This window comes from Dama dama, chromosome 30 (genome assembly GCF_033118175.1).
Source record: "Dama dama isolate Ldn47 chromosome 30, ASM3311817v1, whole genome shotgun sequence".
In the NCBI taxonomy this organism is placed as follows: Eukaryota; Metazoa; Chordata; class Mammalia; order Artiodactyla; family Cervidae; genus Dama; species Dama dama.
The window spans coordinates 33942220-33969126 of NC_083710.1; the positions used below are offsets into that span (position 1 = coordinate 33942220).

Genomic DNA, 26907 nt, shown 5'->3' on the forward strand with positions numbered 1-26907 from the left:
GGATGACAATATATAGCCTTGACAAATTCCTTTCCCAATTTGGAACCAGTCCGTTGTTCTATGTCCAGTTCTAACTGTTGCTTCTTGACCTGCATACAGATTTCTCATGAGGCAGATAATGTGGTCTCATATGCCCGTCTCTTTAAGAATTTTCCACAATTTGTCATGGTCCACATAGACAAAGGCTTTAGCATAGTCAATAAAGCAGAAGTAGATGTTTTTCTGGAACTCTCTTTTTCTGCGATCCAGCGAATGTTGGCAATTTGATTTCCGGTTCCTCTGCCTTTTCTAAATCCAGCTTGAACATCTGGAAGTTCTCAGTTCATGTACTATTGAAGCCTAGCTTGGAGAATTTTCATTACTTTGCTAGTGTGAGATGAGTACAATTGTGCAGTAGTTTGAACAGTCTTTAGCATTGCCTTTCTTGGGGATAAGAATGAAAACGGACCTTTTCCAGTCCTGTGGCCACTGCTGAGTTTTCCAAATTTGCTGGCATGTTTGAGTGCAGCACTTTCACAGCATCATCTTTTAGGATTTGAAATAGCTTAACTGGAATTTCATCACCTCCACTAGCTTTGTTGGTAGTGATGCTTCCTAAGGCCCCCTTGATTTCACACTCCAGGATGTCTGATTAGGTGAGTGATCACACCATCATGGTTATCTGGTAATTGATTGAAGTAATTAATTGAATTACTTACTAGCAAATGGCCATTTTTTGAATATTTTCTTCCTCTTGCTTAAGTCTAGGAATGTCTGATATGGAGAGATATAAACTGGGTTGAAGTATTCTTTTGAGAAATGTGGATCGGTAGTTATACAAATGAACAATGACCTAAAAAATCTCTTCATTGAAGAAAACTATATAGATTATAAGGGTAGTATTTGATGAATGATGATCATCTAACTAGTAGTAAATGTCTAATAACTAGTTTTTTGGGAAAAAAAAGTCATATGTATGCAAGTATGCATACATAGTCACACAAGTTTATTATAAATCTGATAATAAAGGATGTACAATGTATAATTTACAAATAATAAAATAGGTAAGACTGTTTATTATAAACTTTTATAGGGCCCATGGACCCTCATGAGATGCCTTTGCTGCTTTTTGTTTGCTTAACTCTTGCATCTGTAGGTACCTTTGGTTGCAGTTAACAGATGTTTAGGAATGTAGTTCTGACAGGATTTGGTTGATACTTTGTTTTTATTAGTGAGTCAGTTGAAAATGAAACAACAGAAACATATGTCAGAACTTCACTCCTCCATCAATCACTTGAACAACTTTGATGAATCATATCATGGTTTTCAAATACTGAAAACTTATTTCCTTAATTTTTTGTGCTATTTACATCGTAAAAACTATAGAAATGACACACTCTTTAGTTTAATGTTTCCCCCATTAGTTTAAGTCTAGACAGTTAACAGAACAAGAAATCAAGTCCCCACTTTGTAATATTTGCTGGTTTCTATGGTATAAACACTTCCACTATGACTGGTTCCAGGCTACCAACACGAGATCACTGAACTCAGAGTTGACATGAGTAGCAGCCTACCGTTCTGCAGCGTAGACGCAGTACTAGTACGTCAGTGATAGTTCAGTAGTTGGCAGTGAGGAGTTTCGAGTAATTACTTCTTCTGTTTTTAGTATAATTTATTCTAAGTTTGTATAATTTTTACTAATGGCTGTTTTTCACAGTTGGCTTGAAAAATTCCTGAAAATTTGATAACTGGCTCTTACAAACCAGTAAGAGTCAACTTGGACTGATTGCATGCAACCTCTGTAACTACCATGTAATCCGTGTGACTATCGCTCAGGGGTCAAAAATAGAACACTGAGCTCCTCAGAAGCCATACTCATGATCCCTTCTGATCTCTGCCACTTACTGCTTTCCCAAAGAGAACCACTCTTCTGGTTGCAGTTAATCTAGTGGGTTAACTGAAACCACAGCTTTTCACTCATATTTGATATTTCCTATTTTAATTGATCTGTTTGTTAAGAAGGATAGTTGTCACCCATTTTGTTGATCTCCCAGTATCACCAAATAGATTATTTATTTTTAGTTTCCTAGTTTTGCTTTTTAGTCACCTCACCATTTTGAGTTGAAAAAGATCTAGAATCTTCTTTGGAGTACTTACTTTGTATTCAGGTCTCATCTGTACTATTGAGAAACTTTGGGTGGGAGGGCAAGTGGTTTGACTGACTTTCTACCCACGTATCTTCTGTGAATTGAGATCCTTGACTTTGCTGCTACAGGCTTTTATTTCCCTGCTTTTCCTTCTTTCTCCACCCCACCCTTTTTCCCATATAGCAACTACAAGGGTCATTTTAACATGTAAATCAGATTCTGTCATTGCCCTTCTTAGCAAGTTTCAAAAATTTCCCCATTTGCTTAGAATAAAATCTAAACCTCTCCCCATGGGCTAGAGGGCCCAGTGTGCTGACTTCTGACCATCTTCCCAACCTATTCTTATTTTTTAAAAATGCTTTATTATTATTTTTTTTTTTTGCCACACTGCACAGCATTCAAGATCTTAGTTCCCCAACCAGGGATCAAACCTGTGTCCCCTTCAGTGGAATGTAGGAGTCTTAACTAGTGGACTGCCAGGGGAGGCCCCCTCCAGCCTCTCCTTTTTGCGTGGTACCTTTTAACTATACTGACCACTCGGTTTTTTCACAGCACTTCACAGTTTGTGCGTGTTTGGGGTTTACTTGTTAACTTCCTGCCAGTAGTCCAGCAGATAATCTTATTTTCATGCACTGATCTTACGCTGAAGGCACAATAGAATGTCTTGGACATAGATAGTCATATATTTATTTTTCTTAAAATCCTATGATTCCTGTTGCTTCTGGACAAGTGTATACCTTTTACTTTCCCTTGATAGTGTTTATCAAATCCTCCCCACCACTTGGATATTCGTATTAAAATGACTCTCTGCCTATATTTTTTAATTTTTTTTTTTGGTAAGTCTCCAATTACAATGTCATATCAAAGCTTGTTAAATCCCAGATATATCAGTTTCTGTTGCATTCTCTGGTTGACTTATTTTTAGAAGAGTTTTAAAAACGATAACAGAGTGTTCGCAGTGATCTGTTTGAGTGTGACTATCCTTGGCCCATCTTTATTATAAAGTATGATTCTAGGCTGAGCTTATTTTAAATTTGTTGACGTTATATTTGTTGCGTAGGCACGCCAGAAATTTACTCCTTTTAAGTTGTCAGTATTGGGATCTGTCATCTGAAGTACAAGAATCTTCCTGAAAATTCAGTTTCATACCATGCTAACCAGAGACAGTAAATTATTCATTCTGGAGTCAAATTACCAGAGTACTGTTTGGTCATTTAACCAGTGGCTTAAAGAACTGGAGCGTCAGCCCACAGGGAGCCATTTAGTTCTCTCTGCACTTAGGGTCTAGTTTATGGTTTATCTCAGATGGAGTGTGGTAGGTGAGGTTCATCCTGTTCTCTCTCTTCATATTGAAGCTTAGGAAATTGATCAGTGTTTGGACCATTTTTCCTTCATTTTTGCCTTAACAGTAACTGTGGGGCTGAAGCTCTGGGGAGGTGCTTGGCTCTGCTAAAGTAGTTCTAGTGGTTGAACTGTTTCTGGCAGCTGAGCACGTCTCATTTAAAGCTCTTCAGAGCTGAGTAAATGTTGGCAGAACCCCATAGAAACCATAGCATGTAATTCTTTTTTTTTCTTTTTCCAAGCTAGTGTGTTATTAAATAAAGAATTTGGGGTAAAGTATATTGCTTTAATGACCCTAATGATACTATTTTAAAAGATCCTTTTATCTTTGTCATTATAGTGACTTTATGATGTGGTCCAAGGACCTTACTAGGAAGAAACCCTGAACCCTAATTGTGTACTTACACTGAGTGGGAAAAAGCTTTGTAAGCTGCAGTTCAACGTCACAAGTCTTTCCTCATCTGCAGCCTCTTAGATGCTTAGGAGGATGTAATAGTTCTACCATATGTAACCTACTCTTTTTTTTTTTCAAATGAAATATATTTGATGTATAATGTGTTTCAGGGGTACGGAGCAGTGATTCAGGTTTGGATATTTATATATATATTTTTTCAGTCTTTTTCCTTATAGGTTATTATAAAATACTGAGTATCGTTCCCTGTGCTAGTAGGTCCTTGTTGGTTACCTATTTTATATATAGTAGTGTGTATATGTTAACCTCATCTTCCTAATTGATCCCTTCCTGCCTCTATAACCTGCTTTTAAACTTTAAAATGACCCAGAGAGGCATGAGGTGGTCTGATGTTGTGAAAAAGCATGAGTTTGGGCAGTCAGGAAGATCTGAGTTAAAATCTATACTCAGACATTTAATAATTGTGAACTTAATTAACTTTCTGAGTCCCAGTTCTTTATCTGTAAAAACAGGGTAATAATACAACCTTACCTTTAGGGTTGTTGAACTAAACAAGATAATATATTTGAGACTTCTTGCTGTACAGTAGGTTTTCAGTAAGTCGGTTTTTTCTTCCTCTGTATTAACGCTTGAAATATTTTCTAGTAGTGGCAGAAATCCCTAGCAATCCCAAATTTAGAGATATCAAGAGATATCGTTTAGTCTTAATGTGCACTTCTCCCCTCAAGAATGTAGTGTCTCCTAAGGTTGGCCAGTTCATCTATTGCTGATGAATTAGATAGGGGAGGATGGCCTTGGGGGTAATTAGAAAACACTATTAAAAAAAAAATAAGCCATTTAAAATAGTTCCACTGCAGTATTTTGAAAGCTTAATAATGTTAATTAAAACTATCTTGTTATTGATTTTTTTTTCTACACCTGTCCCCAGGGAAGGAAAAATATGCAAGATGGTACAAGTGATGGTGAAATTCCAAAATTTGATGGTGCCGCATATGATAAGGACCTGGTAGAAGCCCTTGAGAGAGACATCGTCTCCAGGAACCCAAGCGTTCACTGGTGAGTCTGTTAGGTTCTTGAATCACAGCTGCGGAGAAGGCTGTAGGTTGGCTTGGTGTGTCTTGTCTTGCTATCCTTCACCTAATAATTATGACTTCACCCGTAATATGAGTGTGCAGACCTGGCAGAACAGTTGTTCTTTCAGAATACAGCCAAGACATTTTCATGTTAATTTGATCTTGATGTAACCAACAAAGGTTGATAATTGAATAATGTCCTAATTTATAACTGTAGTATGTTTTCACTGATCATTTTATACAGTAAAAATTAGAATACTGTTCTTCCTATAAGAATAATTTCCTAAGTGAAAAACAATTCAAAGAACTGCTATTGACTATAAATCAAAGGTGACCCCGAATAAGCCTGTAACGTGACTGTTCTTCCAAAGGGATGACATAGCAGATCTGGAAGAAGCTAAGAAGTTGCTGAGGGAAGCTGTCGTCCTTCCCATGTGGATGCCTGACTTTTTCAAAGGGATTAGAAGGCCGTGGAAGGTGAGAATTTATTAAAATAATACAGGCATAAAACTGCAGCTTGCATGATAAAGAAAGCCAGCGTTGTAGTTTCCTTATGCATTTATTAGCATGGTCTGTAAAGGTTGGGGGAGGCTGGTGTGTACCTCGGGTACCTGGACAAGGATTTGTGGTTGAGATGCTGCCTCTGCCTGGCAGGAGAGGGGTAGGGAGTGTTGATGCTGTCATCTTTAGAGTCACTTCCCTCAAGGGCGCTGAGCTGGAGATGAGTTTTAAGAATTTTCCTGGTGTCTGTTTCTGTAAATGGAAAGTTAGCAAACAAATTAAATAGTACTAGTACATAGTCATAGAATAAGTGTTTGATCAAATAAATATCTTTTTAAAAGCTGACCTGTTTCTCGGTAATTAATTATTTTGATCACTTCATCTAGGCCAGGTATAAATTCTCAGAGGTAATGAGAATGTTTAGATCTTTCTAACTTGCCCTGTGCTTTATAGTCTAAAGCCTGGCCAGGACTCACACCTCCTAAGTTCAGTGCTTTCATTCTAGTGTATTAAAAAAGTCCTTCCAATAGCTGCTGTCTGAACTGTTTTTGGTCTTAGCCATAGGCAGAGTCTTGCTTTGCTCTGACTGGCAGAATGAAATAAAAGCGTCATCTTACTTTGCCCCTTCTAGACTAGCTGGAAGGTCTTTTATGTTCTCAATACCTCCTCCTTGTTTGTGCCCAAAAGGAGAAAGGAGAAGAAATTGTGTGTTTATACCATGGCATTTTGATTGCCTCTCACAACTTAAAAGCTTCTATAGACTGTTTGTTATCAGTTCAATTCAGTCGCTCAGTCATGTCTGACTCTCTGCGACCCCGTGGATTGCAGCACTCCAGGCCTCCCTCTCCATCGCCAACTCCCGGAGTTTACTCAAACTCATGTGCATTGAGTCGGTGATGCCATCCAACCATCTCATCCTCGGTCATCCCCTTATCCTCCTGCCTTCAGTCTTTCCCAGCATCAGGATCTTTTCAGATGAGTCAGTTCTTTGCATCAGGTGGCCAGAGTATTGGAGTTTCAGCTTCAGCATCAGTCCTTCCAGTGAATATTCAGGACTGATCTTTAGGATGGACTGGTTGGATCTCCTTGCAGTCCAACGGACTCTCAAGAGTCTTCTCCAACACCACAGTTCAAAAGCATCAATTCTTCAGTGCTCAGCTTTCTTTATAGTCCAACTCTCACATCCATACATGACTACTGGAAAACCCAGAGCTTTGACTAGACGGACCTTTGTCGGCAAAGTAATGTCTTTCCTTTTATGTGCTGTCTAGGTTGGTCATAACTTTCCTCCCAAGGAATAAGCATCTTTTAACTTCATAGCTGCAATCACCATCTGCAGTGATTTTGGAGCCCCCAAAATATAAAGTCAGCCAGTTTCCACTGTTTCCCCATCTATTTGCCATGAAGTGATGGGACTGGATGCCATGATCTTAGTTTTCTGAATGTTGAGCTTTAAGCCAACTTTTTCACTCTCCTGTTTCACTTTTCATCAAGAGGCTCTTTAGTTCTTTTTCACTTTCTGCCATAGGGTGGTGTCATCTGCATATCCAAGATTATTGGTATTTCTCCCATCAATCTTGATTCCAGCTTGTGCTTGTATTATCTATTTGTTATAGATATCTATCTATTTGTTTAGATATAGGTATCTATTTGTTATAGAGATTACTAATTTAGGAAATAGTACCATAAATTTCCCCCTTTATTATAACTTTAAAAACAATGTTTAAAAGAAATAATAAGGCCTTCATAAAAATAGGTGTTTAAAGGGGTTTTAAAACACCTGGAATGGTAGGTGTATCCTCCCTAGCATGACAAGTCCTGTGTCCTAGAACCAGCCTGGGGAGGAATAGTTTCAGGGAGAAGGGAATGAACGGGTATTGGCAGCATCAAAGGTCAGAGGGAAGAGAGAAGCTGTGAGTTAAAAAGTGACCATTGGGTTAGTCAGTTTGGTATTTTTTGTGAAGTAGTGGGGGCAGAAGCCAGACTGTAGCTCATGAAGAAACAGTAAGCATAAAACATTTCTTTAAGAAGCTTGGCCAGGAAGGGAAAGGGAGAGATAGATAATCATTAGAGGATTTGTAGGGTCAAGTGAAGGATATCATTTTTCAAATAAACAGAAGAGGAGATACAGGAAAGAGAAGAGACAGTTGATGGAGTAACATCATGAGGGGGTGACGCGTTTGAATGCTGTCCTGTATCTGTGAGCTATGTTTGTGCACAGATGCTGACACTGGAAATCATCTCCTGGTCGTGGCCATGTGAATGACATGAGAACTGAGGGCATTGAGAGGACCGTGGGAAGACAAACAGGGCCTTTTCTGTAGCTGCGCCTGTGCCATTGGTTGTCTTTACAGTTTTTGAAATATCAGTGTCACATGTAGTTAAAGGTTTCTTGCAAAGCAAAAAAATTTTTTTATAAAACTAGTGTTTTAAATCCTACTGATCCCTCATTGTCCTGGGTATCAAAATTCCATAGCTAGAAGCAGGTTTGGACAGTTTCTGAATTTAGAGTTTATGAAACTTTGCTATGCACATAGTTTTCAAAGTTTAACTCCTCCAAAGCTTATTAACAAATAGCTCAGAATTCATCTTAAGATCACCAACTATTAGGCCAAAAAAATGTAGTGTTAAGTATATATCTGAACTCTCATTGAAAGTATTAGAAGAAAATGGTAAGTATTTAAAAATCTTCTAGTTTTCAGGACTGGAAAATTAGTGTTCTTGAATAATTTGTACTCCTCGATTTATTTTTATAGAATACTTCCATTTATTTGCTTTCAAAGGTGAGAAATAACTAAAATTTAGATTTTTGTCTATGTTATATTTGGCTTTTTCATTACTAACAGTATTTTATGTAAACTGTTAACTGTCCAGCACAGTTTAAGTGCTAGCTAATTTGATTGTTTGAATCACCAGTAGATTTTAGCTACCTTATAAGCTGAAAAATGGATCTTTATTTCTGATTGAAAGTATATATTGTGTGTTGTGGAGGATAGGTTTTGTGCCTAAGGAGGGCAAAGGGTATATAATTCTGCTCCATGTGGTAGAAAATGTCATGTATTTTCATTGCTTAAACAGAGCAGTAAGTCTTAAGCTATGCCCAAGACCATCCATGTTTGTCTTCTGCCAGGTCCTCTCCAGATGTCCCAGGTGATTCCTTGTTGTCTAGGCCCATTGTTAGTCCAGCTCTCAGTACCTCTGATACCTTTGAGACATTCTGCGAAGTGATTCGTCATTTTAGTTTTTTCTCTCTATAAAATGAAATGTGTCACATGCACCATGATTTTACTGTGACAGTTGAACTTCTCTTTTGATGGAAGAGTTTCATGTACATTATTAGCTGATGATATTTTATAAGAAAGCATTTTAATCTGATAAATCACTTAATACATCTTATGAAATTTCAGGGAGTGCTGATGGTTGGGCCCCCAGGCACTGGTAAGACCATGCTGGCTAAAGCCGTGGCCACTGAGTGCGGCACAACCTTCTTCAACGTCTCCTCTTCCACACTGACATCTAAATATAGAGGGGAATCTGAGAAGTTGGTTCGTCTGTTGTTTGAAATGGTGAGTGATGATATGTTTGGATTTCAGAGTCCTGTTTGTATAGGGACATGGTATCCCTGTAACCTAGATCCATTCACCTAGGTATCTTTTTAAAAAAGGTCAAGTGTGGTTGTAGTTTCAGAGTTCTTGACACTAGTAAGACATGGGGTGGTGAGTTTTGTGAAATGGCTCTTGTGTCTTTAGCTTGCATTCCTCTCTGAGATTGAAGCCCTGTGGCATCTCATCCAGGGAGGGTAGAAAAGACATGGGAAATGTGTGTAGTTTCGAGGCTATTTCTGACTCTCTAATAAGCTGATTGAGCAGAAGTTTATTTTAATATATATTTTGAAAACCAATTAGGAATTGATCTGTTATTAAAGTTTGTTCCTTTTTCATAAACATTTGCAATAGTTACTTAGGAATGTATATTTGAGGATACATTGATGATTTATCTTTAGGAGCGTTTTGTATTATGGAAGTTTTCAAACACAGAATTAGAAAGATAGGACCGTGAATCTGTCACCTGACTTCACCAACTGTATAACTTATCTTTTATTTTTAGGATTTTCCTTTTTCTGATATGATTAACATATCAGTAACCAAAGAATGGCATTAAAGCAGTGAGAAATGTCTGCTCTTTTTTTTACTGTTGTTTTAGATGGAGGAAAATGGCATTTTAGAAATTCAGTTTATTTTATGAGATCATTAAATGATTTCTTTCAAATATTTTCACAAAGGCTAGGTTTTATGCCCCGACCACGATCTTCATCGATGAGATAGATTCTATCTGCAGTCGAAGAGGAACCTCTGATGAACATGAGGCAAGTCGCAGAGTGAAGTCTGAGCTGCTCATTCAGATGGATGGTAATTGATACTTAATTACTGCCTCAAAACTATTCTAGTTCCTTTTTGAATTTTGTGTAAATTGATTTTTTGGAAATTCTTAGTGAATGGACCAGAAGGCCGCTGGAGTTTATTTGTAGTCATTTGTTCATCCACCTAATTGTTCATTTCTTCATGCACTCAGAAGGCGTCTGCTACATACTTGTACTGTTTCAGGTTCTGAGGTTACAAAGAAAAGGAATGTCGTGGCCTTCAAGGGGCTTACTGTTTAGAGATGTGGTCCAGGGTCCCAGGGGTCTTTAAAACTCCTAAAAGGTGCACAGATGCTGAACTATTTTCATAATAATGTCAAGATGTTACTTACTTTTTTCACTCTCATTCTCTTGTAAGTAGAGCAGTGGAGACTTTCAGAGGGTATAAGACATGTGGAATATCACAGTAGGTAAAAAGCTGAAGCAGATATAAGAATCCACCTCTTCTCCGTTGAGTCGACATTAGAGAGATTTGCAGAGATGCAAAAAAAAAAAAAAAAAAAAATGCCAGCCTTCTTACTAATTTTTTTTGGTTTAAAAAAACAGTTATTTTTCATAAAATATGTTAATTATGTTAACAAATAATGTATTTTTTATTGTTAAAATGAATTAATATTTTTTAAGTCTCAGTATTAGTTTTTAATAATAAGTATTGAATACTGATATACTCCAAACACACAAAAACTCTTTGGAGCTCAGTAATCTTTAAAGGTGTAAAAAGGATTCTGAGACCAAAAAGTTTGAGAACCACTGCTCTAGTTGAGAAGCAGACACTTCATAGACCAGTACACTGTATCGCTAGTTCTGTAGTACAACTAAACTCTGAGTGTAGTGAAAACCAGTATAGGAGGGGTACCACCCGGACAAAGGAAGTCATAGAAGGGAATAGCCAAGGGGCTTTGAAGTATTGGTAGAAGTTATTCAGATTAAGAAGGAAAGGCTTTGGGGAGCCATTGGAGGAAGAGAGTAATGGACCCAGAGCTACTTTTTAGAGATATGTGACTCTGATTGCCAGGCAGTGTAAGAGGTATAAAATAATTCAGTACTAGGAGACCCTTCCCTCAGTGAGTTTACCATTTTTATGTCTGTTGAAGTATAAAAGAAAGGAATGTCTGTGTTGTATTTTTTTGCAAGCAGGGATGTGGAGGAAAACACACAAAACATTTAAAAACATCACCAAATACAAAATTATTTGTATTAGCTGAATTTTATTGCTGGGTATTTGTGACCATTAGTTGGACAGCTTAACTCTTTATAACAATTGAAATAGGAGTTTAGTAATTTATTAAGAAAATACCATTGAATTAAGTTGTTTTGAATCTACTACTTTGTTATATCAGACTCAAAATTCATATCAATAAAGTTTGTGAGTTTTTGATAATTTTTTTTGTTTATTGTTTATTTTCCAGAGTTTCCGTTCTGTAAACCTAGTTTTTTGTTCTAAAATTTTAATTCTGAGAGGGTAGACCCTGTGTACATATATTTGGTTTTGTGTAAAAAGAAATGGTTATTTTCAGTAGCAATTGATTATTACATTCATTCTTAAATTTCTTGTTTATTTTTTCTCAGTCACTTAAAATTATAAGGACAAAATTATTGCAGTATAATGTCTCTCAAAATTATGATTGCATGCTAGTATTAAATAAATGTGAACCCTATTCTGTTCTCCTTTCTTGAGAAAAACAAATTAGAGTAATAACTAAAAAATTCATGATTAAAAAAAAATAAAGTAGTAAAACAGCATAATCTCCCTTGCTTCCTCTTTGCAGAGGAAAAACACACAAAAAAGATTACAGAAAAAAATTAGATTTTCTTATCAGATTAGACTTCTGCGATAGACCATGGGAAGTCTTCTCTTTTCTTTACCTGTGGATCTGTCTGGTTTCTGACACCACACAGGTGGGAAGGACCACATCATGTTTGTCCCTGAGCCTCCCACCAAGCCTACAGCTGATGCTTAGAAGTATTGGTTGAATCAAAGAATAAGGGACTGTAAGAAAAATGCTCTTCTTTACCCTTGTTGTCCATAGGAGTCGGAGGAGCTTTGGAGAATGATGATCCTTCCAAAATGGTCATGGTATTGGCTGCCACTAATTTCCCATGGGACATTGATGAAGCATTGCGGAGGAGATTAGAAAAAAGGATATATATACCTCTGCCAACAGGTATGGTGCCTTCTTTTACTCCATTTTGATCTTTCATTTACTTCTTGTTACCTTTCTCTGTTTCTTTAAGTCTTCATTCCATTGGCATTTCACTTATAGAAGTTTATAAATAACCAGTTTGCTATTTATGGAGACAGAGGCTACAGTGAAGTTTCTTACATTCAGGGCGGTGGTATTTTTTTCCCCCATGGAACATGCTTTATTTTATTTAACACTAATACAACCCTGTTAGGTAGGGAATGTTGATCCCACTTCACAGGTGACCCGTGTTCCCGAGGCCCCAGACCCAGGCGTAGTAATAGCTGATATTTGTGTGCTTATACTGTGCTCTCTCCTGGCTTAGCTCCTTGATGTACTTACCCAGTACTCCTGTGAGACAGAAAATATATAATTAGAAAGATAATTGATGACAGAATTTTATAAACTGCTGAGGAAAGCTTAGCTTGGGGGGAAAGATACAAGTGGATGGTACAAAGGCAGAGATTCAGCTTTCTTTGAAATATTGGAGAACATAGACCTGGCTGACTATTGAGATTTTTTTTCTGAACTTATTTTCCTGTATGAAAAGGTTATGTCCATCGTGGGTAATGACTTTTAGGTGCTTCTCTTTGCTCATTACTAGTCTGAACATGTGTAGCTCATGACCATAGAACTGGAGAAATTGCTTTCTCCTAAAGGGCTCCCAAACAAATACTCATAATTAGAACTCCACTGTTTCTAACTTCTTTCATCTGTGTTAATTAATGTCACAAGTGTTATTTAGCTCTTTGCTGTTTGCAGGACATTTGTTATTAGGTATTGTGTCAGTGTAAGGATGTGTGACCCTTGTCCTGAGAGTGTTCTGTATGGTTGGAAGGGAGCCATTCACCTACCCAGTTTAACTGCAGTGAAACCAGGGAGCACGTGATACTGGGGTTGCCCGTAGTCTTTTGGGGTGGAAATGAAGAATAGTAAATTCTGACCGAGGTGCTGAAGGGAGACTTCATGGAGGAAGTTGCATTTTTCACTGAATTTCCATAGAGAAGGATGAAAACAGAGGCATGGCTGCTTGAAAATGAGTAGGCAGCTATTGTGGGATAATCTGGTGGGATAGAAGGGTGTGGAAGAATCTGATGGGTAAAGGGTATGGAAGAGACAGAACTATAAAGAAAATGTGGGAAGACAACAGGCCTGAAAGAACAGTTTAGAAATCTAGAGTAAAAGGAATGGAAAGAAAAGTAGATTTAGAAAGTTAAAAAAATTGAAGGACATTTTATGAACAAAATCTATGCCATGAAAAGACGTTTTTAGTTGGAAAAGGCAAGAAGTACAGGAGTGAAAATAGATAAAACAAGAAAAGCCACCCAAAAAGACATATTGTAAGTTATATAATTTACATAAAGAAATATGCAGATTTCTTTAAGTTTGAGAGGCAATTAGAACTTGATGGCAAGGAAAGGCAGTGGATGGGTTACTCTTGCCATTGCAAACAGTCTTGTTTTGCTCACAGAGTCTGTGGATCAGGAATTTGGATAGGGCACTGCAGGGATACTGTGTGTGTGTCCCCTCATGTCTGGGGTCACAGCTGGAAGGTCAGCAGAGGAGGTGACTCCACGCTGGAGCCTGACTCTCTGGAGTGTCTCCACCTGGGGTGGACACCTGGGGCCTCAGGTGGAGCACCTCTGTGTGTTACTTGGGGTTATTCCATGTGGCCCGGGCTTGTTCAGGCATGGCGGCCTCAGCTGATCACGTTTCATACATGGTAGCTCAGGGCCCCAGGTGTGATTGTTCCACTGGAAAAGGTAGACAGTGCACTGTTTTTTTTGACCTGGCCGTGGAGGTCAAGTAGTGTCACCTCTTTGTACCCTAGGTAGAAGCATTTACAAGCCCACCCATTTTCAAGTGGAGGGGAATGAGACCACCAGTGGGTGGGGATGCACACCACGTTGTAGAAGTGCATGTGGATGAGAGGCTGTCACACCATCTTGGTGACTACCATCTTCCGTGGTCAACAGAAGGAGGAAGTCAGGCAACAGGCTCGGGTGGAGCTTGGCCGTGCACTGAATACTTGATGCATCTGAATGACGGCAGCAACCTCTTGTCAGCCTGACGACCACCTTTCTCCGGCACTTCATTTAGTTATGCTTGGGTTTTAGACTCACCTACCTAAACCACCAGGGCATCACAGAGTCTCTTAGACTCCAAATGATTCTTAGTTCCTATCACATCAGGGTTAGAGTACTTCTTTTAAGCTCTCTTTTCAATACCTTATCTTTCCTCTTTGTGTCTGTTTGCATTTCGTAGTGTTCTGTTGTACTTTTCTACTTACTTTTTTTTTCACGCGTGCTTCTTCCTACTTCCATGTCATGGTTTACAGTGCTATCACTTCCCAGGGTGTTTTCTCTCTTCCTTTCTATTTAAATTTTATTGGTTTTTCTGAGTCATTGAGAACACACCAGTTCTTTGAGGTCTTCTTTGCCCTGGCCCCTCTCCCTGTGTGGGCGTCACTCCCTTGGCCGTTTCCTCTGTGTTGTATCTCCCAGTTGGTCCTTTATAGAAGGGCTCTGGCTTTCTCTGTCACCCTCTAGTCCTGTTTGTTGATTGACTGGGGGTGGTGGGGGTGGTGGGACAATGACCATTTACTGCCTGCTGCCTGTGGGCTGCGCCTTTCAGGTGTTAGCTCACGGCGCGAGGCTTGTGAGGTCGATTCTCTTCTCACCTTTCCTCGTGAGAGCCTGAAGCCCTGAGGGTTAGGTGTCCTCCCAGGGCAGCAGAGCTGGATGTGTGCCCAGCCCCGGAGCACATGCTGGTTATCCGCCATGCTGGACAGCCCTGGGTACTCGAGAAGAATTGTTACTACAAGTGTGTGATCCATCTAACAGTGTTTATTTAAATTTCAAATGTGTATTAACTTGGTCATGTAGCGTTGACAGTTCTTTATACTGTTGTTACCACATTAACCCCTCATTAAATACTTTCACAGCGTTATTAAGTATCATTAATTCGGTTTTATAGAGATGATAAATCCTACTTAGAATCTTCTAACAAATCACTGATAGAACCAGTGTCAGAAGTTACTTTCCCCACGTCATGGTCGCTGGAGGAGAAGAGCGTGCTGCCTACTGAACTTCAAGTCCTACCAGGCCCTCATGTAGGAGAGGCTTATGCCCCAGAGTTCCTTAAAGTTGGCTGTTGGGAGTTTTATTTCTGTGGAAGATCACGTTAGGTTAAACTCAGTGTTTTAAGTTCTTAGGACAGGCCACAGTAAAACATTCTGATTTACAAACACAGTGATGTTCTAGTACTGGGACTAAGAGAGTAAAGTGATGTTCATTCACGAACATCCACCTGCTGTGTGTGGAGCACTACCAACTGCATTGGAGCCTAGAGTTTCAACTTAAGAATTTAGCGGGGACACAGTTCAGCCCATAATGTCCATTATGTGGTCATACCACAATTACCCATCATGTTATTTGATGGATGTTAATGCTTATTTCCAGTTTTAGGCTGCTGTGCTGCTCTGAACATTCTTCTATATGCTATAATGGTGCCAGTGCCTAAGTTTCCTCAGGCCAGGATGGAGCATTCCGTCCTCGGAGCGAATTGCTGGGTTGTGTAGCATGGCTGAAACATCAGTAGATAAATCCAGTCTGTCTTCCAAAGTGGTTGCTCTAGTGTACACTCCTCCCAGCAGCGTATGAGAGTTCCCGTAGTTGACATTTCTCCATTGCCTAGTCTTGTCAGACTTGTAAATGTGTACCAGTGCTTATTGTGGTTTCCTTTGTCTTTCTTTTGCTATTAAGGAATTGGAACATCTTTTCCTTTATCGATTGGCCATTTGGGTTTTGTGATATATGTATTCAAGTTTTTTGCCCATTTTTTTATTAGGTGGTCCGACTTTTTCTTACTGATTTGTAGGAATTCTTTAACTATTTTAGATATAAGTTTTTTGTTTAGTCTGTTGTATTTCTCAAACTGTAGATTGTATGTTTTCACTGAGTTTATAAGCCGTGTCTTTTGATGAACAGGAGTTCCTGATTTTAATATGGTCAGTTTATTAGTCTTTTTGTTTGTAATCAATTTCTTTTATGTCTTATGAATACCTACTCTGAGGTCATTAGGATAGATTCCTGCTTTATCTTCTGAAATGCTTATGAATTTGCATCTTATATTTAGATCAGTAATACATCTGGCACTGATTTTTATGTATGGTGAGGTATGACCCAATTTCAATTTTTTCCTTCTGTGAATAGTCACTTCTGGTGTCATTTATTGAAAAGACACCTTTTCTCCCACTGCCTGAATCAGGTGTCCACACTGAATGCCCTGCTCTGCTTCTGGGCTTCCCATTCTCTATCCTGATCTGTTCGTCTGCCTCTGCAAGAGTATTACAGAGATTTGAATCTTATTGCTCTGTAGTAGAGAAGTTCCTCCCACCTTGCCATTTTTCTTCCGGAGTGTCTTGGTTATTCTTGGTTCTTTCCATTAATATTTTCATATCTGTCTGCCTGTCAGGTTCAAATGTACCTGATGGAGTGTTTTATTGGAATGCCTTAACTCTGTAAGACCATCTGAGGGAGAATTGTCAGTGTTGTGAAGGACGGCACAAACAGAACAATACTGGGGAACTGTTTTAGACTGAAGAAGACTAAGGAGACAGTAACTCAATGCTATCTGTAATTTAGGTCTTTAAGAAAGGAATGAAAGCCCGGGACAAATGTGGACATTTCAGTCTGGATTGTGTATTAGATAATCCTCACGTACCAGTGTTAAATTTCCTGCTTAGTGAGATGATTGTATGGATAACTTTGTTCCTAGGAGACACTGCTGAGTAATTTAAGGTACAGTGTTGTGATGCCTATAGCTCCTCACAGTTGATAAGGTAGGGGAGTAGAGGAGAAGGCAAGGGGGTGATAACTGGGTAACAATTGGGGGATCTAAAGAAAAGGTAGATGGCATTCACTGATTCTGTTTTTACTTGAAAATTTAAATTTTCAAAATAAAAATTGAGAGAATTAAATTTCATTTTGCCTGTTAGAAAATAATTGAGAGCCACATCTGAACTAATTTTGCATCATCTTAATGTGCTGTATTAAGCAGATTTGTCACAAAAGCTGGTGGTAAAACAGCAAGATTGGTTACATTAAAAAGTCTGTAGTTTGTTTCGGCTTACTTCATATGCATTTTCAGTCACATTGGAACAACGAATGTCTGTGCGCTGGCTCTCCAAGTAAAAAAATATATATATTAATAAGCGTTTTGTGCCAATTGCTGATTTCTAGGAAAAGAAAACTAGATTTAAAAAAAAATACCGATTAGAGTTCTAGAAAGTTTTTGCTGTGTCATACTAAAAGATGAGCAGAGTAACTCAGGAGTTATACTCCATGCACTCTAGTTTCATAAAACTAGGCTAAATACATTTTTGTTTTTACAAAAGCATTTCTGGTGCTAGAATACTAATGTTTTTATTTTTCATAAAGGATCTCAGACCCTTTGTTCTCATGGCAAGTGTCTTCACAATCTTTTAGGAAAACTCCGAGTTTTGTTTCAGTTATTAGTCATTGCAGCTAAGGCACACAGGAAGTTACATGCTTCCACGAGTCATGGGGTATATCAGTAGTTATCTGTAGACTCAGAGTTATTTACTATTCTTTGCATTAGACTCTTGTTTCATTTCCTGAATGTTAATAGATGATTTCTTAACAAAATGGTTTGTAAAGTAAAATATCTACAATAGCAGAAAAATCTTTTAACAGCAAAAGGAAGAACTGAGCTTCTGAAAATCAATCTTCGTGAAGTTGAGTTGGATCCAGATATTCAACTGGAAGATATAGCAGAGAAGATTGAGGGCTACTCTGGTGCTGATATAACTAACGTTTGCAGGTATTTTTTTTTTTTTAATGGTCTGTGACCTTTTTGTATTTGTTGTTTTCTGTGAAACTTCACTGGTCATCGTTAGATGGATAGTTATATAACAATATGTTCACCTTGTATAACCTTTTATTTTTAAGAAATTGTATTGCCTAACTTGGTAATAATGACTTCGACAACCTGAGATTAATTTAGCCCTAAATTGGAGCCTTGCTACATCAACATAAAATAATATCATTTGGTTTGGGTTGGCATCATTTTACTGCACACATATGAAGAAAAGTGATCAATTTTACATATATATATATATATGTAAATTTCCCTTTCAGTTTAGTAACATAACTTTTAGACAGTTCACATCACTCAAGAGGATTTTTTTTAGTACTTAACTTTCCTGACGACACTTAAATTGACATTAGTAAAAACCGTGATCTCTATGTTACTCCTTTTTTCTATGATTACTTTTCTATGCATCTAAGTTTAGTGGCACTCAGTAAGCTCATAATAGCTTCTACTATTACTATAGTAAAATGTATAAAAATGTGAAGTTTTGATTGGCTTGGCTGCCTGTTCGCTATCTTGTGAGCACTCATTGTCTACTTAACCTACATAATTATTTATAAGTGATCAAGAATAGAGTTGAAAATAGGATCTGGAGAAGTCAGATTTTACTTCGTTACTTGCCCACAAATATTCCCTGTGGGGAATTCCATATCTACTGTGTGTACATGTATTCATGCTCCAAGGAGAAAGGTTCTTGACTTTTCTTCCTCTGCTTAGATTGTAGACAAACTGGCACAAGATTTAAGTTATTCTAACATTAGCCTTATATTTATTTCCAAATCTGCAATTCAGTATTTCATAATTCCCCTTCAGTTTCCTAGACTACTGGGCTGTCTGTGAAGAGCAAGTGAGGGAAAAGAAAATTCAGCACCATCTGAGCCCAACCTAGACTTTTAGGATTCACCAACAGCCCCTTTTATGTTTAAGTCCTTACCATCCTGTCTTCACCTTTCCTGAACCCTCAGGATGTCTGAAGTGGAAAATTCTGAGTGGCGTCGTAAAAACATGTAAAAATGATCTTTTGAATGTGTTCCCTTAACTTTATCATAATCGAATGTGTCTGACACATTCACAGCAGTAAATTCTCACTGATCCTGGTATGTTTTTAGGGATGCATCCTTAATGGCCATGAGACGGCGAATCAATGGTCTCAGTCCAGAAGAGATCCGTGCACTCTCTAAAGAGGAGCTTCAGATGCCCGTGACCAGAGGAGACTTTGAGTTGGCTCTTAAGAAAATCGCAAAGTCTGTCTCTGCAGCAGACTTAGAGAAATATGAAAAGTGGATGGTAGAATTTGGATCTGCTTGAATTTCTGTCAGCTCTTTCATTTCTGGTATTTTTGTCTATAAAATGTGAAGAAATTCCAGCAATTTTTTTTTTTAAACAGGTTTGGAACTTTTCATTGGAGAGATTTTTCTCTGAAAGGAAAACAATTTAAAACCGTAAAGAGTATACATGTAGTAGAGAAATAAGAAAAGCCTACATAGAGAGCCTGACATTCATTATCCATGCGTTACAATTGCACACCCACACCAGAGTATGGAGGGCTGAAGAAAGTGACCCATGTGCTGTTGTAGAAACTTGTTTACAGAACATCTAGAAGGAACTCTGTTTCTGACTTTGCATTTTTTTCCCTCTTCTTAGCTCTGAACATGAAGGACCTTTTCTGTTGACTTTTAGCATCAAAACTGGGTTTGTATCAGATCTGTTCCTTGTTTTGAAGAGTGATAGTTTTGGATTAAATAATGAATCTGCTAGTTAAACCTTCAGCATTCAACCACTACTGTTAGAGGCTGTTAACACCGTTTACCTTTTCTTCCCTCACCATTTCCTCTGCTAGCTATTTAATCACTTATTGAGCTTTGTGGGGGTATATAGCTTCATGCTTTGTGGTTTTTGAATCATCTTGCCAGGTGGCTCCTCTGATCTGGAGTATTTTTGCTGGCAGTACTTCATATTGGAAGGGCAGGAAAAGTATCATGTTTGCATAAGAACTTCCTCTTCGTTCTAGACTTCTGAGTTTGTTTTCACTCTTCTTTCAATAAGTTCAACAGATCAACCCTTGCTCTAACATTGTTTTTTGCTGAATTTGCCTTTCATATTCTAAATAAATGCTTTGGTATTCTAAACAAGTCCACTCTCTTGTGGCTAATGCAAAACAAAGCAAACTCTTTATGGTTTTCTGGACAGCTTGTTTATTAACAAAACAGCATCGTGCGTAATGAATGATGTTCAGTTGAACATTTAGAAACCATTCCTTGTCTAGGTTGAGTCCTTGTACGCACACTAAGGTTAGGTTAGAAATCGGCCTTGCTCATTCACTTCAGCAGGAATTAAACAAGAAGGAGGCCAGAAAAAGAGAGGTTGTGTATCTAGTTATGAGTAGTCGAATGTTAGTTTTTAAAAATTGCATTATTTTGACTGGGCAACCTGTGCTTTGATAGTCAAGCTTTACAAAAATTTGTATTGGATGGTATCCTGAATTTTCAATTTTAGACAGTAGCTACTAGTTTAACTAAAAATAATACAGCTTTTTTGACAGTTGAAGATAACTTTTAGCAACTTGCTTAGGAGCTTTTCCCCTACTAAGAACTATATAATTTTTAGGTAAGTCTGACTCTGAACTGCAGTATTCATCTGATGCTTTAAATCACCCTCCCCCTTTCCTCTGAGGCATAGAGTTTAAGAGTTAAAATCATGAGATAGCATGATTTTATTTTAATTGAATTAGTTCACCTTAATTCCTTTTATTCATGAACTTTTAAAATAAAGAAATAATCCCACTAACATCATCTTGCAGACTATTGCCAGGCAGTAGCTTATTTTTTTCCTTAAGTTCTAGGAGTCATCATTAAAACCTTAGTGTTTTGATTGCCAAAAATTTTGTATATGTTAGTTGATTAGTTAGACCATATTTCTAGGTTTTATGTTATTTGTCTTGGCTCATGTTTCAATTTTTCCTGACTTCTTCATGCATAATAACATGGTAATTGTGATTTTTTAAAAAAAACTGTCAGTTGATTAGTTCCTGGGAGCTTGTCTTTACTGTGTTCTGTCAGTCGTGTGCTCTTTTTTACTTCCCTGGTTTCTCTGTCAGAGGATGGTGAATGCTTTGTAGGTGTTAACCCCCTTAAAGGATCCTGGCTCTAGCTAATGAAAATGAAAGGCACAGTAACCTGTGTGTGCTTTGAAAAGATAATATATGAAAGTTTTTCTCTCTTTAAATTTGCTTTAAAATTAGAACTGGAATCCATTTTGTTGAACAATACAACTATTATAGACCTGGATGTTTTCAAGAACCATTTTTGCCATTTCCCAAGCTACATGTTTATTGTGAACATGTACACATGTAATTATGGAGAACCTGTAAACTGTTACATGTTTATAGCAAACATTTTGCTTGCATAGTTCCTTTGTTTTTAAAAGGAAATTAATATTCATGAAATGTGCCAGACAAATGGCTGAAACCTTCTAGAAATCCAAGTAGAAAGTAGACGTTGGCATCCCAGATTTTGTCTTCTAGTCAGCAGCATCGTGAGCATTCCAGAATGACCAGATACATGTTGGGCTTGGACCTCTGCCTTCAAAAATGCCAGGACAGCTTGGAAGAAGTAGCATGCTATGTTCTAGCTGCCAGTGGCGGCTTTGTTTGAGCTCTGGAGATTGCACTTTTTATGATGTGATACTTGACTGTCAAAAAAGTAGGCTGAAATCACTAATTATTCAAAAAAAATGAGCAAGTGTCTGGTGAATCTACTGTAAACAAACATATAGCTGCTACACCAGGAAAAATACACCGCCCAGATTTTCAATGTAATTGTCACTCTTCCACTTTGCTACATGTAGGCTGACTCTTTGAAACATGACATTATTGATACTGTAGGTTTTGAACAGCTTGAGTTTGTTTGAATTCCTTCCTGGGAGGTTTCTGTATACGCTGCTGAATCCATGATGAGAATCACAGATCAGCTGACACAGTTCTGTTTTTACTCTGCTGACTCCTAAGGACTTTGAGGTCCAGTGAAGGATGAGGCAGGCATTGCTTGTCCTGTGGGCTTTGGCTCCTTCCGGGTTGTCTTGATCATTGAGTCTTGGCATAATAGATTCCCACACTTCCTTTTCTCTTTGCGAACGATAAGTCACCTTAGGGTATTTCCTGTGTGATAGGCATAGAATGCTAAGGGTAATTGCCGGCCTTTTCCAAGAAAGGGACACTTTAACCACATAAGGAAGCAATGGTAATCATTCTTTTAACATTCGTTTTGTATCTTCTGTTCCATAACTGTTTTGATTGTATAGATTTGTTTATATACTATATATACACTTACTTTGTGATGTACATAATATTTATGTGAATTTAAAAATCTGTCACAATAGAAAAGGGTAGGAATTACAGTTGGAAGGCATACTGGAGGAATTCAGATGTTTAAACCCCAAATGTTTTAGTCTCATTGCTGCTAACTTTTTTTCAGAAAAAGCTAAAAACCACATTATAATTACTGTGTTTACTTATTTATGCTTTTAAATTAGGCTTTTTATGCTTATTTATTTAATTTTTTAGGACATTTGCTTTTAATGTTGTTTTCTCTTGTGGAAACAATATGAATATTTAAAAAATAAAGCCCCTAAGTAACACTTATGTTTTTAAACATTCACAAATTGACAAAAATTCTTTGCATTTTTATTAGTTTTTTTGGGCTCTGGACAACTCTTTAGGGATATTTCTTAATTTCCAGTTGACTTGTTAATAAAAACGGGAAAAATATGAAGGTAATGTCATCAGATTTAGTTTTTTTATTTTACCTTTCTCATTTCTTGATTGATTTTATTTTATATGTATAAAAATAACCTAGATTCTGCTTTGTCACCAGCAGTGTGTACGTTTCTGTACATTTATGGAAATTTGGCACAACAAATAGGAAATTAATATGGAGGTTTTCCTCCTGTGAAAGGACTCTGATTTTATGTTCAAAATTATAAAACACACTTTTGTTCTGCAAGCTCTGAAATGACTAAATATTACCCTTTGGAAAACCTGAGTCTTTGCACATGTTATTTCTGGAGTCTACCTCAGTTCAACAAGCTTAGTTTCACGTGGGAATGAACTGAACCATGTTGAAATTCAGTTCATCATCTAGGCAGATTTGTCTCTTGAATCGCTTCCTTCTTTCTCCTCTCTCACTCACTATTTTTTTTTTTAACACTGAAAGTTTAATTGAAGATGCTGGTTGTTCTTCCTCTGGCAAAGCCACACCCTCCAGGTGAAGCCTCTGCGAACGTCTACGTTAGTCTTCCCCCCTCTGTCACGGCAGCTTCACCACCGGTGCTTCCATTCAAGAAGTTTCAGACACAGTGCACCTTCTCAATAGCTTCATAAACACACACTCGTGTGGCAAGGACCTAACCCTTCCTGTACAAGGACCTGAGTGCTTCGTGACAACACGGAGAGGGGGGTGTGTGACACGTCCATTCGCACGGCAGCAACTGATGCCTTCGGTTAATGCTGTGTGGACACAGCGTCCAGGAAGAGCGCTCTGTGCTGTGACCGTTGGTGTTCTGTTAAGATTTTTGTTTCAGTGTCTGTGTCCCAGTGTTTGAACCTAACTTAAAAAGATGTTTCCAAATTGTGTTTATTGGATGTGCTTCTCCTCACATTTTGTGTGGCCAGGCCGCCAGTTTCACGAGCTGAGCTGTGTCTGTGCGTAGAGTGTAATTTGGTAATAAATTTCTAGAGCGTGGCTTGTCGGTGTTCTCTCTGTGGTTCATGTTTGATCTACAGTTTCCGGTCCACTTATTGCTACCAGTGGGAGTAACAGATCCCTCGCTACAAGGGATGACTTTTTCCAGAGTTTTAGTCCTTATAAAATCACATATTGTAAACCTGTTATTTTGTGTTTGCCATGCATTATGCTAATAACTTCAAGCTTGATACAGGTAAGATAAGAATGGCTTTTCAGTTAATTCTGTTTTAACAAATACATTTGTCTTCCTTGTGTAGGACCATTTTGCAAAGTGGGTGTTCCATAAGGTGAACTTTCTTGGTGACTATGTCTTATTTTATGAATCCCCCAAAACTATCTTTTAAAAAATTCATAGGCTTTATTTTTTGAGCAGCTTTATGTTTACAGAAAAATTAAGCTTGTGTGTCAGTAGAGTTCTCATACACTTCTTCCATCCTCACCCCACCCTGCCATTTCCCCTTTTATCAGTATCTTCACTTCAGTGTGATTGACTTGTGTTAGTTGGGTCAGTATTGATTATTACTAAAGTTTACAGGTTACATTTCAGTTCACCGGGTTTGACAAAAGCATCATGTCATAAACCCACCGTTACAGTGTCACACGGATAGCGTCACTGACCTAAAATCTTCACCTTTGCCCCTCCTCTTCACCCCTGCACCCAGTGATCTTTCTACTGTGTCCACAGCTTGTCTTTTTCCAGGATGCCATATAGCTGCAGTCGCACGGCACGTGCCCATTTTAGACAGGCTTCTTTCACTTAGCTGTATGCATTTAAGATTCCTCGTCTTTTTGTGGCTGATGGTTCATTTCTCTTCGTCAGGGAATAATATTCCATTACGTGGATGTGCCAGTCTGGTCATCCATCACCCACTGAAAGGACATCTTGGTTGCTCCCACCCAGGCTTTAACATTCATGAATAAAACTGCTGTCAACATTCCTGCTCAGGGTTTTGTGTGGACGTAAGTTTTTTACTCATTTGAGTACCTACTTGAGAGGACAGTTGCTGGAGTGTGTGGTTGAGTTATGTTCAGTTTTGTAAGAAACTGCCAGGCTGCCTTTCCAAGTGACTGCACCATTTGCATCCCCACCAGTGTCCTCGCCGGCATTTGGTGTTGTCGGGGTTCTCACTGTGCCATGCTAACAGGGGTCTCCTGGGTTCTCAGTGCTGTTTGAATATTGAATTCTCTAGTGACATGAGGTCAAACATCTTTTCATATGCTTATCTATTTTTAATTGACTTTTATTAAAAGCTTTCTAAAAGGTGTCACACTTGTTCTCTGACTTTGTAAGACAGAGAATTTGAACATCTCCTTCTCTTTGTGATTCAGAGTTTTCCTTGTGATGCGCCCCCCTCAGCAGCCAGTAGAGGGGCGAGCAAGCTTTTCTGCCTGTCACTCCGTGGTCTTTGAGTTGTGGAGTTTGCTTTCATAGCATTTTTACTCTCCTGTTATCAGGCTGTCCACCTTTATTTCTCTTCCAATTTCCAACCTGCAGTCTTTCAATGAACCTAATGGAAAGAAACACGTTGTTAGACGTGTTAGAATTATGGGTAAATTAGGAGTACAGCCATTTGGGGATGAAGAGTGATAGGGAGGTGTGTTGGTTGAGTGTTCAGTGTTTGTGTTGTTTCTCTAGGCTATCTGTGGCCTTTTGGCTTTATCTCTGGTTCCCAGAGTGTTCCAGGTAGACCCAAGTGTGAAGCAGTTATTTATGCATCATTATTTTGTCATGTTGTATGATATTTATAGCTGGAAGGCATCTAGCAACAACTTGATTCCACGGCTCCCCTTTCTTCTTCGCTGTGACTGTTGAGGTTTTGATCTCTTAGAGGGTATAAAGGAAAAGAATGAGGTACAAAATTAATTAAGGACAAAAAGAGGACACACGCGTGGCTAGAGCCTTCTTCCCTTCAGTCTCTTCTACATTCTCCAGCGCCCGCGGCCAGTGCTGCCTCCCACGACCCAGAGCTGTGTTGACCGCTACGCTGCAGAGGACACGCGTGCTGGGGGGTTTGCCTGGGCCGGGACTTCAGTTGCAAACGGTGAGGGAAGCCTTGTCTGGCCGGGGGCAGCTGCTGCTTGCAAACAGATAGGGAGAGAGGCAGGGTGGGCTCGAGTCTCCTCTGGCGGATCCCATCCACCCAGGTTCAGACTTGAGAGACTGGCACCCCAAGCTCTCCTCCCTGCCCGCCTGGGTATCCCCCGTGATCAGCTGCTCCCCGCCCAGCAGAGACCGGAATTCACCAGCGACTCCTCCCCCTCCGATTCCCAGCCAGTGCTGCTCCGCCGGCCAGGTGAGAGCAGGAGTTGAGAACACGTGTGTTCGGTGCTCACTTCCCATCCTCTTTGTGATCTGAAAAGTCATGGCTAGCTCTTCCCTGATTTCTGATTTTCTGTGATCTTCTTAGGACCTTTCCTGTGAGTTGTTGAGAGGCTCAGCAGCAGCCTCGGGCATTGAGACCTGAAATGGGGAGCAAATGACCTGGTCCAGGCCCTTCATGTTACAGGTGAAGGAATGGCGCCCACGGAGAGTTTAAGATGTGTGTTCAGGATCACATTCTGAATTGGGAAACAGGACAGCTGTCTATTTCTCCTCTTGATAAATGCTGCAGGTAAGGTGTAAAGAAAGCATGCCAGACAGTAAGCACATTTATGAAGGGGCTTCAAACCTCTGCAGCGTGGCGCAGATAGAGGCGGTTCATCCAAATAGATGGTAGTTAAGGATAAGAAATACCAGACTAATTGACATCATACAGCACTGGCGCTGACATTTGTAATGTTTGCTGCACACTAGAACTTTACCTTTATTGCTTTATTAAGTCCACACATTTGTTTTAAGATGTATTTACTATTATCCTTTTTTTTTTTTTTTGGCAGAGGGCTTCCCTGATAGCTCAGTTGGTAAAGAATCCACCTTCAATGCAGGAGACTCCAGTTCAAATCCTGGGTCGGAAAGATCTGCTGGAAAAGGGGTAGGCTACCCACTCCAGTACTCTTGGGCTTCTCTTGTGGCTCAGCTGGTAAAGAATTCACCTGCAATATGGGAGACCTGGGTTCAATCCCTGGGTTGGGAAGATCCCTTGGAGAAGGGAAAGGCTTCCCACTCCAGTATTCTGGCCTGGAGAATTCCATGGACTGTATAGTCCACAGGATCGCAAAGAGTTGGACACAACTGAGTGACTTCCACATTCACATTTCTTTTTTTGCAGAAGCAG

The 26907-nt window shown here is 38.9% G+C and overlaps 1 protein-coding gene across 11 annotated transcripts in view; it reads left to right on the forward strand.

The window, feature by feature from the left end:
- The window catches only part of KATNAL1 (katanin catalytic subunit A1 like 1), a 92582-nt gene extending 68893 nt beyond the window's left edge, over window positions 1-23689 (forward strand). For 10 of the 11 annotated variants that reach the window (XM_061133625.1, XM_061133623.1, XM_061133621.1 and 7 more), the window contains 7 exons: window positions 4808-4935; window positions 5324-5429; window positions 8861-9019; window positions 9736-9862; window positions 11904-12038; window positions 17774-17900; window positions 19061-23689. In XM_061133625.1, the coding sequence (XP_060989608.1) occupies window positions 4808-4935; window positions 5324-5429; window positions 8861-9019; window positions 9736-9862; window positions 11904-12038; window positions 17774-17900; window positions 19061-19259 (981 nt within the window). In that variant the 3' untranslated portion in view covers window positions 19260-23689. The remainder of the gene's footprint in view (window positions 1-4807; window positions 4936-5323; window positions 5430-8860; window positions 9020-9735; window positions 9863-11903; window positions 12039-17773; window positions 17901-19060) is intronic. The other variant, XM_061133627.1, reaches the window with a different exon arrangement.
- Window positions 23690-26907: the final 3218 nt, after the last annotated feature.